Below are 14,298 nucleotides of genomic sequence, written 5' to 3'. Positions count from 1 at the left end.
TTTGGAGTTTTGATGCTTAGGAATTGACCACGAAGGCCGTAGGCCTGAGTGGTTAATTTTTTTCGCATCAAAACGACAAAACCGGTGTTAAATAGCCGGTATACACCTCTCAGACCGATGTTATTTCGATGCTATCACGATAAAATAATGAAAATCACTAATGTTATTTTTTCAAGCGGAAATAAATTCCGGTGCCGATTTTCGTATAACGCTGTTCGATTTTCGCACCCTACTGTTGCAAAGGTATAGAAATTATTAAACAAAATAAATAATAAGAAAACACGTTATTTTATCAAGTTTTCAACAATAAAAACTTACGTCGTATTGTATTTACATCATTGCCCAAATTATCATTCTTGTATGTATGAAATAACGTCAGCTTGTTTATGAATGAGTTATTGACTTAGGATGACGACATTGCGCTGCTTACGGATTGGCGCCGTTTTGTCATTTTTTTTATTTACTGATATGGATCAAATATGTGGCGTTAGTGTATGAGGGATATTATTTCGGTATTGTGTGAAAAGAAAACATTATAAGAATTGAAAATATAAATAAAAATGCTTTTTATTGTTCCTTTAAAAGGCTTTGTAATTTATATAATCGAGGATGAAAACATAAAAGTCGCATATACAAGTAGTCCCTAACAAGTGTTTATTGGCAGTTTAACACCTTCTTTTTTCCTTCTTTGTCTATAGAGACAAAATCACGTGGAATGAAAGAATTCTGAAATAAAACATAATTGTTTAGTATCTATTGTTTTTCTTGCTAAATGAATTAATAAATGAACAAACAGTAAGTTAAACGTAAAAGTTCAGAAGTAAATTCACCTTTTTCAAAAGTTACAAAAACATTTCCTAAATATCCACTGTATACCCTAAATAATGGCATAAATCTTAAGTGTTGTTTTGTAAAGCATCTTTAACATTTTCTGGGAGCAGATAAAATTCTTCAATACCTTCCCCATTCTCATAAACAGTTTGTAACTGTTTTAATATGTTTGACTTGACGTTCGGGTCATTTGTGGTAATTTTAAACCGTTCTATTAGTCTTATCGCTCTGAACATATCTTCTAGATTTTGTTTATCCATGTCGAACACTCCATTCAGTTCACAGTTTATACTGTCAACATAACTATGTTGACCCAAATACCTACTTTTCTTAGTTGCATTCTGGACTTTAAAAACTTTTTCATCAGTTTTATCCAACTCTAGTCTTCTCAGAGCAAGTTCTATAATCTTGTAATGACTCGCATCTGATATTTGATGTATCGTTTGTGCCGTCTTGAACTGTTTTAAAGTATGTTCTGAGGCCAGATAAATGCATTTGTCCTTCAATTCTTCTAAGCTATACAGTTCACACAAATGAATATGCCGATATAATTCCTCTACATTTTCTTTGTGCCTTTTCTTTACTGTTTGCTTGAGTACTTTTTGGCAACGTTTCATCATCTTCCCAACGTTATATTCATGTGCCAAAGGAAGAAGCATGTAGACGTTCTGTTCTACAAAAAATGGCATGTTTTCATGATGAACATTTTGATGTAACATGTACATTTACCAGATTGCCCTTATGGAATTTAAAAATAAAAGGCATAACGTATATCCGCATTTTACAAAGCCGAAGATCTACCTTTGAATTTTTTTTGGACACCACGTTTATTCGCCCCGTAGTGAGTGTCCTGGTCATTCCCTTCATACCTTTATCTTTTTCGTATGCCTGATATTAAATAATGTCATTACATCATAATACACATTATATCTATAGTAATACATACATGTATCATACATGTATGAAAGATCGTATTATTCGCAAAGTTATTTTATGGTTATGAAATGGAATAAAGTGCAAATTGTTTATTCTAATTATATGTATTTCACGTTTTTAATGGATCTTTAAATCAAAATTTTGGTTTTTGCCGCAATTTTACTAACAGGCTTACACACATAAATCAAATTAAAAGATTCATGATAAGCAAATATTTCAAATTATTTACATGCCATACCGGTTACTCTCTTCATCTTGTCAGGATAAATACATCTCAGCTTTTCCCGGGCAATGGTATCTCAGTCTCTGTTTTCTCCCGGAAGTGACCTTCTAGCATGGTACGGAACACAGGGGATGCTATACATAGCACCGGCTTACAAAGTGGTATTTTGTGATTCTCTACAATCAGTGTTAGGTCTGCGATTCCATTTTCTTCACAAAATTCATTGTTGATCAACGTCTGTTTATCCTCCAGTTCTCCTTTTTCATAATTGCTGCAGCTGACATCCGTTTCTTGTGACATTCTGAAAACCTAGACGTTAGAACATACTTCTGAATAACCTGTTTTAATTAGCACATTTTGTTTTTTTTTTGCATTATAGAAAGTGTTAATTCAAGCTTATTTAAATATATTAAATATTTATATAAACATAGCTGTTCTTTATTATCAGGGACTTATGAATATCGTTAGAATACAAATACAATTCTTGCAAAAGTAAATCTCTTAATCTAAACGGGTTATGCTGAATGTTTAGGGATATGCAACGTAACCCTGTCGTGATGGCACTAAATTTAAAATTATCAAGTCAATGGTATGCCTGGAGCATTCGCAAACTTTTTGACACAATTAAACGACTGGGTGCTTTATCATTGATGGTGCGTCAGCCAACAAACTTGACCTCGCTGACAATTCTGTGTACATTCTACATTTATTTTTTTCAATAATTTCAATCAGTTTTTGTTTTTCGTTTTCAAAACAAACACATAATTTTACAAAATATTTGGAACAAAACTTTTTAAGACCTTAAGAAATAAGCCCATGTTATGCACAATGGGTACTTTATTTGCATAATGGTTTATTATGACTTTTATGCATGTTGATAATTTTTGTGTTGCAATACAATCATTCTATTGAGAAAAACTTGACAAAGTCAATATATTAACGCTAGATAAATGTTATGTACAAATTCATTTTCAAAAAGGAGCGATAACCATTATGCAATCTAATGTGAATATGACAGTAGTCGATTGAAACGACCTTTTCCTGAGTCTTTCATGGGTCTGTGCAAAATTTTATAATCAAGTGTTCGTTTCAGTGATTTAAGATTTGAAATGTTGAATTAGCTTTTTATAGTATAACAAGTTAATATTGAAAATCAATCGTTTTCAAGAAATCCTGCTGAATATTTCTCACGATTCAGTTATGTAAATGAATTTTTATCAACGATCGTTATGGTAGCAACCGTTTTTCAACACATAAAAAAATAAATATTCATTAAGACTTTAAAATGCATATCGTTTTGTAATAAGCAAGTAATAAATAAATAAACTTACCGTATTCTTCCTTCCTGTATGTTAAAGCTAAATTTAGATTTTTTGAAAATTCTAGTTTCGTTTTCAGCTAGGTCAGATACATACAACTTTAAGTTTGATATGATGATATTTCTTTATTTAATTTCAAACCTTTGAAAGTCAACTTTATTTATATGTCTAAATATATGTTACTTAGACAAAACGGTGTATTTACTAAATAGAATTTTAAAAAATATTGGATGCTTGGAATGTTAAGCATAATTAATTAAATCAGTAGGTATTTACATGACACCCTACATGACGGCTCAGTAGACCAAATATAATAATTCGTTTTGTATTTTGATAAAGTTATACCAGACATAAAAAGTCCACAAACTACAGATACCTGCAAATCTCTTAAATAAGGTATTTACTTGAAACTTCTACATATAAACAATAATAGAAATTCATGAGGATTATTGCTTTTATTCAATTATTAAGATTATACAAAATTTATTTTAGTTCGAATGTGTAGGAACCTATTAGCTCAAATCCGTTCCTTAAACCAACTACGAGTATTACTGAGCAATGAGTAAAGATTAAGTTTTTTTGCAGACACACAGCTCGAGATCCTAAGATTACTTTTCCGTAGCGTTAATTTTTTATGTTTAAATATATTCATCATTTCTTTATAACAGTTTTGAATTGAAAGTCATTCTTGCCAAAGCGGTTCTGAAAAATTCCCTGTTTTTTTTCGTCAAAAACAATTTTCATATTTGGTCTAATTTCAATAAATGTTAAACCATCTTGTAGTCAATATCTGATGACATAGAGACCGGCCGGCAATATATTATGTTAAGAAATATCAGTTAATGCAGGTTATCATTAAAGTAATATAGAAAAGCGATCAGTGATCACAAGTGTGGCCTTATCATTGATAGCCGAAAACGCATTTTTCTTCATGGGCTTTAAACTCTGCAAAAATCATTTCACCCGAAAACTAATTATGCACAAGTGTTTGAGATACTGATTATTCCTGTAAAGTTTAATTTTATTTGCATCATTAGTATAAGATAAGTAGTCTAGACACAACTTAAAAAATAAAAATCATTTCAGGTCCATAAGTCTGACAATGAAATATTGAACTGGAAAATGCTGACAATATGAACAACTAAATATGATGATCTTGCATCAGTAGTTACTGATAAGTTGCTCTGACAAGCTTCTGTGTAGCAGGAAATACAAAAAAACTTTTTATCCAAGGGCCAGATCTCATCAAAATATCATTCAAGCGGTAAAACTGTGAAATATTCGCAAGGACTTGAGCTATTGATAAGCCCTGTAAAGTGTCATTGAAATTTCGAAAGTGGTATAAGAGGAGTCCTCCGGACAACATTAAAGGCCCATAACTCTTACAAAAATTATTGACCTGTGAGTACTGATGATATTCAGATCAGACTTGGTACTGATCATTCCTGTAAAGTTAGGATGAATTTGCACCAGTAGTTTCTGAGGAGTAGTCCGGACATGTTTTGTGACTGTAGATGGACGGACAGACGACGAAAGTATATCTCGCAGCTACTTAGTACCAGGCAACACAAAAATGCAAACTCATAAAATGTGCTTGGAGCTTTAAAATAACAACACATTTCGTGTAATTACACTTTATTACACAAGCCACACACTTTTTAGAATGTTTTAAATAGTAAGTTTAAATAGTAAGACTGATCGATACATGTTAGATAATTTATGTTATATTTCAATCATTGTAGCCAAGATTTACGAACCCTTCATTTGCTTATAATAACATGAAAGTCCGGAAATGTTTTGTGACTGTTAGACAGACGGACAGACGACCGAGAAGGATATGTCGCAGCTACTTAGTACCAGGCGACACAAAAATGCAAACACATAAAATATGCTTGGAGCTTCAAAATAACAAAAGATTACGTGTAATAACACTTTATTACACAAGCCACCCTCTTTTTAGAATGTTTTAAATAGTAAGTTTAAATAGTAAGACTGATCGATACATGTTAGATAATTTATGTTATATTTCAATCATTGTAGCCAAGATTTACGAACCCTTCATTTGCTTATAATAACATGAAATGGTCGGATAATGTCATTTGTTTATAGTATACAAATATTTCCATTAACAAGCCATCTAGTATACACTTCACTTAGTTTCTACTTGGTCACGCATTTACATGCACTGTTCCCGAAAGTCTTATTGAACGCCGCCTTTCCTTGTTGATCTTGTTTTTCATATTTTATAATAATATATTTACCAAAATTTTCTAACATATTGTTTTGATACTGATCTTTATCTTACAAATACACCAAAACCAGTGTTTTGTTTCAGAATCAACTAAAGTTCCAATATATAAGTTCACATAATATCCGATAGTGGTTCCTTTATAAGAACAAGCATAAATACATTCGTGAATATTCTCTTAGAAAAAAAGTAAAATATGGCGGGTATGTCAATGCGTAAGTATTGCCGAGCCGTTTCAATAGTGGCCCTTTGCATTATTGTATGTTTAATTATGTTAAAATCGCAGTTTATTTCAGTTTAATTTCCCATAGAAACGTTACAAATGTCGTTGTTGAGCGATGATTGTGTGCATGTTAAAGGTCTCGGTGCGTCTATAATATATTCAGACAACATAATACACTATTGCCTTGTTTAGTGGTTAAACTACCATGGGCTTTCACGGAACAGAACTGACACAACTAATCAATCGAACATAATCTTTTGAATTTAATTGAATGCCAAGTTTGGAACAATATTCTATAAAGGTTTTCTCCGTATCTAAGGTCATGGGATATTGTTCTCAAGCAGTCATGGTAGAACAAAGAGGTCATGCAAACAAGATACAGTTTGGTCAACGAAGCGTTGTATTTGTTGAAATTAATCAAGATACTCTAATACCGTTATTTTTTCTTCATAGTTTCAATCTAAAACTGAGAAAAAAAGAATAGTTTAATTTGTTACCAGCTGAAGTTTTGGCTCGGTGCATGCTTGTTTACTAAAGTTTTAATTTTGATCGAGCCGCAAAAATACTTTCAGTGCTCTGCTTTTGTAAGTACAATCGTTAAAAAATGAAAACGGGTAAACTAAATTTTTATGATGTTAAAAAATTTTGAAATCTTTGACAGCGAATAATCAAATCATTTTACCGAAAGATAAATGCTTTGTATTACATTACAAAAGCCACCGATCTGACTCAAGTTTTGATCTTCTTATTTCTTACAAGTTTTAAGAGCTGGTTTTGATCTCAATAAGGAAATATTCAATTATTGTAAGCCTAACATTCACCTATTTTTTTTTATTTTGTACAGATTCTTTAATATTTTCTGGGAGAAGATGAAATTCTTCTATATATTTTCCATTATCATAAACATATTGTAACCGTTGAATTAGCTCTGACTTGATGCTTTTGTGATTCTCAGTAATTTTGAACCTTTCCATTAGTCTCAATGCTCTGTAAATATCTCTTTCACTGTATCCTTCCGTACTGATGTGTCCTTTTAATTCACAAGTTATTCCGAAAAATTTATCGAAATTCTTTTTTATTGTCTCCTCCTTAGTATTACAAACATTAAAGATTTCGTCATCAAATTTATCCAACTCTCGTCTCCTTAGAGCTATCTCTATAATCTTGTAATGACTGGCATCTGATATTTGGTATGCCGTTCTGGCAGCTTTGATTCGGTGGAGAGTATTCTCTGAGGCTAGATAAATGCACTTTTCTTTTACTTCTTCCAGGTTATACAGTTCAGACAAATGAATGTGCCTGTATAATTCCCTAATGTTTCCTGTGTGTTTATTCTTTACTATTTGCATTATCAGTTGTCGGCAACGTTTTATCATCTCCTCAACGTTATATTCATGAGCCAAAGGAAGAAGCGTGTAAACGTTTCTGTCTGAAGATATACACATTTCAAAGAAAAAATAACAGCGTGTTGATAGATTTAGTATATTAAGATCACAATCTTTAAAAGTATTGCGAACACTAAACGAAAATGTTCGTTCGATTTATACACGTACTTGATGTCACTAACAAGTATTATTAGTTTGAAAGCTTTGTATTGTAAATAAGTGATGTGGTAAGAAAACTATGGAAAGCATTGACTGTCTTATCATTATAAAACTGAATGTTATTATGTTCTTCAAATAGCAATATATTGAGTCAACCTTTCTTTATACAATGTGCACTCATGAATATATTATATGGCGGCATCCTTACATGATTTCAATTGAACAATATACGATGTCAATGTGTCGTCATATGATGTAATTATATCATTATACGGTCTTCATATTTGTATATATTTTGTGGAACCATCCTTATAAAAGGTCAAAATAACTATATATTCTGTCAATCTGTCCTTATATGATGTCAGTATGTCATTATAAGATGTGAAATTATTAACATATCATATTGAATAATTATTTAACAAAGTAAACAATATATGATGTGAATATGTCCTTACGTACATGATGTCAGTCTGTCATTATAAGATATGGAAAGCTATTGCTGTCTTTTATTGTTCTTTTTCAATTAATTTAACCTTTTGGATAATATATAAGTTCGCTTCGACAATACATGAATTGAAAACACCTTCTTTTTAAACCAGAAACCATTATATAAATCCAAAATAATATTTGAAACCATACCGTAAGTGTATGAAGCCGAGGTAGCAATAGTTGATTTTCTCAATATATGATTCCCAATTCTTCAATATATGGTACCAAAATAAGATGTATAGAACCAGATATCCTTATATGAAACCGAATTATTAATATATAAATTCGTATTTCAATATGTCGTCAACGTATGAAACCACAGTATCTATATATAAGTTGATTTCACATTATATCTTACCAATACTTTGATATATGGTACCAAATTATATATGTATGGAACCAGGTGTCCTTAAATGAAACTGAATTATCAATATATTATTTCATTTTTACAATAAATGAAAACATTTTATCGATGTATTGAAACAAAGTAGCAATATATAAGTTGATAATCGCATTATATGATACCAGATCTTCAATATATAGTTACAAAGTAGCAATGTATGGAACCAGGTGTCCTAATATGAAACCGATTTATCAATATATTAATTCATTTTTACAATATATGAAACCATTTTATCGATGAATTGATTCAAAGTATCAAGTTATAAGTTGATTATCTCTATATGATACCAGTTCTTCAATACATTGTACCAAAGAACAATGTATGGAGCCAGGTGTCCTAATATGAAACCTATTTATCAATATATCTATTCATTTTTTTCCATATATGGAACCATTTTATCAATGTATGGAACATAAATAGTAATTTAAAAGTTAATTATCACATTACAAGTATATGATACCAGTTCTTCAATATATGGTACCAAAGAAGCCATGTTTTGAAAAAAATGTGATTAAATGAAACCGAAACAAATACTTGTAGTCAGTGCTTGGAGAGCAGCCATAGATAACAAGAAATGTCAAAATACCTGCGTGCTTCAGTGATGGCATACTGCACATTTTCTAAATAAGGAAATATTTGAATTTAAGGCCACATTCACTTTGACCTTTAAATTGGCTGGGCAGGCAAAACTTATCATTATATATGTATGTAAAGTTTCAAAGTCATAATTGAAGCTACTGAGTCGTACTGGCCATTAACAAAAACATATTTAAAAAATAATTTCCTCTCGACTTTTACCTTTTGAAAAAAATAGCATGGCCAGTAGGACACGTCAAGGTTAATCTACTCACAAAGTTTGAAAATAACCAGAAAATAATTGATTTTTTATAAAAAGTGTATGCTTTGTTTTAAACAGAACCTATTAACCTTAGCCTTTTGACTTGAAAATGGGCTATTTTTCTTTAAGAAAATGCTATCATATAATATAAAATTAACTTATGCACTGCTACTTTGGTTCCATACATTAATAAAATGGTTTAATATATTGTAAAACTGAATTAATATATTGATAATTCGGTTTCATGTAAAGACATCTAGTTCCATATATGGCTACTTTGGTACCATATATTAAAGAACTGGTACATGATGTATCATATTAATATCATAATCAACTCATGCATTGCAACTTTGTTTTCATACATTGATAAATTGGTTTCATGAATTGTAAAAATGAATCAATATATTGATACTTCGGTTTCATATAAGGACATTTGGTTCACTATATGGCTATTTTGGTACAATATACTGAAGAATTGGTATCATATAAAGTGATTATCAACTAATATATTGCTAGTTCAGTTCCATACATTGTAAAATGAATTAAAATATTGATGTATCGGTTTGATATAAAGGGCATCTGGTTCCATATATTGCTATTTTTGTAAAATATATTGAAGACTTTGTATCATATAATGTGATAACCAACTTATATATTTCTACTTTGGTTTCATACATTTATAAATTGGTTTCATATATTTTAAAATGAATTGATATCTTGATAATTCGGTTTCATGTAAGGATACCTGGTTCCATACATCTTATTTTGGTACTATATATTGAAGAATTGGAATCATATATTGAGAAAATCAACTTATATATTGCTACGTCGGTTTCATACACTGACGGTATGGTTTCATACATTGTAACTGTGGGTGCATATAGTGGACTCTGGTTAAATAAGAAGGTGTTTTTAATGCATATATAGTCGAAGTGAACTTATATATAATCCAAATATTATATATTATATAAATTGTTAAATATTTAAAAATAACAATATAAGACAGCCATCTTCCATAATAAGATGTGAAGTTATGAATATATTATATTGACTCATTCTTATAAAGAGTCAACAGTATATGATGTCAATGTCTCCTTTTAATTATATTTTGTCAATCTATCAATATAAGATGTGCATATTTGAGTATATTATGTGAAACCATCCTTATTTAGCGTCCGAAATACCAGTAAATAACTATGTGGAAACAACCGTATATAGAGTCAGCTTACGATGTATAATGTCAATGTGTCATTATATTGATGCCAATCTTTCAATATGCGAATGTGCATTAATTGAATATATTTTGTGGAACCATGTTTATAAAGGTCAGTTTTGTCCTTATGTGATTTGTCAGTCTTTCAATATATGATGTGCATTTACGAAATATAATTATGTATAACCATCCTTATATAGAGTCAAAATAACACTAGATTATATACTCGTCTTCGTATAGAGCCAACTTAACAATGTATGATGTTATGTGTCCTTATATGATGTTAATCTTTCATTATACGATGTGTATTTTTAAAATATATTATGTCGAACATCATATATAGAGGTCAAATTAACGATAAATGATGTTAATCTGTCGTTAATTGTTGTCAATTTATCAGTGTACGATGTGCATTTACGAATATATTATGTTGAATCTTTCTTATAAAGAGTTAACAAATCAATATATTATGAGGAATTATCCTTATATAGAGTCTATTTAGCAATATATGATATCAATGTGTCCTTATATGATGTCAACCTTTCATTATACAATGTGCATACATGAATATATTGACATGTTGACTAGAAGTTTGCATTCAAAATATAGATTTACGGGAAAATACTGTAAAAAGGAATTAAAATTCTTCTAATCAACATGCTTTTATATTTTATGACTTTAAAGTCATTGGTTCTTAAACGCTTAAATCCGTTATTGGCCAACTTACTGTACACTGAAAATTTTGTTTGAAGTTTTTAGGTAAAGTCATATCGAAGGTAATCAGTTTTAACTTTATGCGTGTCTTTTTGGTACATTATGCGAGGTCACTGGGCAAGCCGATAATAAAGTTAGATTTTTACAGAATTATATCATTTTTGTACTTTCATTTTTACAGCCAAAGGCCGTCTGATTTCACCTTGTCTTCCGTTAAATTAACAGTAAAGAAATAAAGGCAAAATTTGAATTGGTCACTTTAACACTTATACTATGTAAAGAACGTTCCACATACTATATTTATAAATGTAGATGGTATATCCATAGACTGATATCGTATAATGAAAGATTTACATAGTATATTGTTATTTTGACTCTATATCATGATGTTTCCGCATAATATAATTTAAAAATGCCATAATATAAGATTGATTGATCATATTGAACAATATTTTACCATTAATTTTTTAAATTATAAATAAATAAAAGAATGTTTTCCAATAAGAATAATTGACAAAAGTTCCTTATGTATAAATGAAAGATTTAACTTGAAAATATTGGTGAACGTTTAAAAATTTATTATTATAATGATGCTACCGCAGAATATATTCACAAATACGTTTTGTATAATAATAGTTTCACATCGTATTATACAAAGTTGAATCCCGACAGGAACTTTGGATTCTTTCATGTGAGGAAGCTATCCAGCTAGCTTACGGAACGTCGGTGGTTCTACTCAGGTGCCCGTTCGTGCCTGAAAGGGCACCTGAGGTCTTCCTCCACCAGTAAAGCTGGAACGTCGCGATATGACCTATACTGTGACGTAAAACCCAAAAACAAACAAAATTTTACAAAGTTGACCGAATATATTGATAAGTTGTTACTATACATTTATAATGATGTAAAGTGTATATCTTACGCTCATGATAATTGTGTTAAATAAAAACATCATTTGTTATAAAACTGTATTATTTAAAAAAAATAAGTGAAATAACATGCCATACCGGTTATCATCTTCATCTTATCAGGATAAATGCATCTCAGAAACTCAAAAAAAATTTTCATAACTCTTTCCGGGTAATTGTATTTCCTTCTCTGTTTTTTCCTGGAAGTCACCTTCGAACATGGCACAAACACAGGTGAAGCGATACTGAGCACTGCCTTACAGACTGGTATTTTTATGGTCCTCAACAACGATTGTCACATCTGCCAATTTACCATCTTTGTGAAATTCGTCGTTGATATTCATATCTGCAGACATTTTTGGAGATTTTGGTTTACAAATAAATGGTGATAATGTTTATACAAGCTATATAATTGTTTAGCTTTATATACAATCCATCGTTTTGGTTTACAATTTCGTAAAAATATGGTCTACACTGTTCATTATAACAAGTATAATAGGTTTTCTATAGTCAACTGCTTTAATAATTTGAATACCAGATCATAACTATATCATTCAATTGATCTATTCCGTTCAGTAGTCATGCAGAGACAATAATCTATAAAACGCACAGGTAGTTTGTATCATCCATACGTTTGAGATATCTCTATTAAACGTTTTGATGATACACAGAATAAAATTGTCAAATTGTCAAATTAACATTGTTAATATTCTTTCACATACCCATTTAAAACTACCGTTTGTGTACGAAGCATAGATTTTATAACCAATTTATCTTTTAAATAATAACTATACAACGATGACTTTCTGATAACCTAGACGTCAGAACATACTACTGAATAACCTGTTTTTATTAAAACATTTTGGGTATTTTAGCATTATAGAAAGTGTCAATTCAAGCTAATATGAAAATATTAAATATTTATTTAAAAATAGCTGTTCTTTCCGGCCGAATTATCAGGGACTTATGAATATCGTTAGAATACAAATACAATTCTTGCAAAAGTAAACGGGTTATGCTGAATGCTGAGGGATATGCAACGTAACCTGTCGTGATTGCACTTGAGTTAAATGGTATGACTATGTGGTTTATCATTGATGGTACGTCAGCCAACCAACTCGACATTGCTGACAATTCTGTGTACATTCTACATTTAATTTGTCAATTCATTGGTTTCTTTATGAAATAAGCAAGTAATAGATATATACTTCCCGTTTGTTAAATTTAGATTTTCCGAAAAATCTAGTTTCGTTTTTCAGCTAGGTCAGATAAATGATGCGTTTCTTTATATAATTTCAAACCTTATAAAGTCAACTTTAAAGTCTGAATTCTGTATAAATATATATTACTTAGACAAAAATGTGTATTTACTTAATAAAATAAAAGAATTTATGGGATGTTTGGGATGTTAAATTTACTTAAATCAGTAGGTATTTACATGAAACATGACGGCGAAGTAGACCAAATATAATAATTCGTTTTGTTTTTTGGTATAGTTATACCACGTGTTTGTTAAAAACATAAAAAAATCAAAAACATACCTGCAAATCTCCAAAATAGGGTAACTTGAAACTTCCACATATAAACAATAATAGAAATTCATGAGCGTAATTGCTTTTATTCAGTTAAGATTTTGATACTTTTTAGCTCAAATCCGTTCCTTGAACCAACTACGAGTATTACTGAGCAATGAGTAAAAATTAGGTTTTTTTGCAGACACCCAGCTCGATCCTAAGATTACTTTTCCGTAACGATATTTTTTATGTTTTTGTATTCATCATTTCTTTGAAAAAGCTTTGAATTAAAGTCATTCTTGCCAATGCTGTCTAGGAAAGTTCACTGTTTTTTCTGTCAAAAACAATTTTTCATATTTGGTCTAATTTCAATAAAAGTTAAACCATCATGTAGTCAATACCTGATAACATAGAAACCGGTCGGCAATATATTATGTTTAGAAATATCAGTTTATGTAAGTTATTATTTGAGTATATACAAGAGCGATCAGTGATCACAAGTGTGAGCCCAAAACGCATTTTCCTCATGGGCTATAAACTCTGCAAAAATCCTTTCACCCGAAAACTAATTATGCACAAGTACTAGAGGTACTGATCAATCCTGTATTAGTATAAGATAAGTAGCCTAGACAAAACTTAAAAAATAAAAATCATTAAAGGTCCATAAGTCTGACAATGAAATATTGAACTGGAAAATGCTGACAATATGCACAACTAAACATTATGAAATTGCATCATGCAGTAGTTTCTGACAAGTTGCTATGACAAGCTTCTGTGTAGCAGGAAATACAAAAAAACATTGTATCCAAGGGTTATAACTCATCAAAATATCATTCAAGTGGTAAAACTGTTAAATATGCTCAAGAACTTGAGCTATTAATCAGTCCTTTTTCTTTAA

At 30.3% G+C, this 14,298-nt stretch overlaps 1 protein-coding gene across 1 annotated transcript; it reads right to left on the bottom strand.

Annotated features, from left to right (window-relative positions):
* Window positions 1–5,706: 5,706 nt before the first annotated feature.
* Window positions 5,707–12,506, bottom strand: LOC132742069 (uncharacterized). The gene is made up of 2 exons (XM_060730353.1): window positions 11,986–12,506; window positions 5,707–7,209 (listed from the first exon to the last, which is right to left on the bottom strand). Exons 1-2 carry the CDS (start codon window positions 12,044–12,046, stop codon window positions 6,602–6,604), a joined length of 669 nt encoding a protein of 222 aa, XP_060586336.1. The 5' UTR covers window positions 12,047–12,506; the 3' UTR covers window positions 5,707–6,601.
* Between the last annotated feature and the right edge of the window lie 1,792 nt (window positions 12,507–14,298).

The sequence above is a fragment of the Ruditapes philippinarum genome, unplaced genomic scaffold (assembly GCF_026571515.1).
Source record: "Ruditapes philippinarum isolate M1 unplaced genomic scaffold, ASM2657151v2 ctg4329_1_1_1_1, whole genome shotgun sequence".
Classification (NCBI taxonomy): Eukaryota; Metazoa; Mollusca; class Bivalvia; order Venerida; family Veneridae; genus Ruditapes; species Ruditapes philippinarum.
This window is presented reverse-complemented; position numbering and strand designations above follow the sequence as displayed.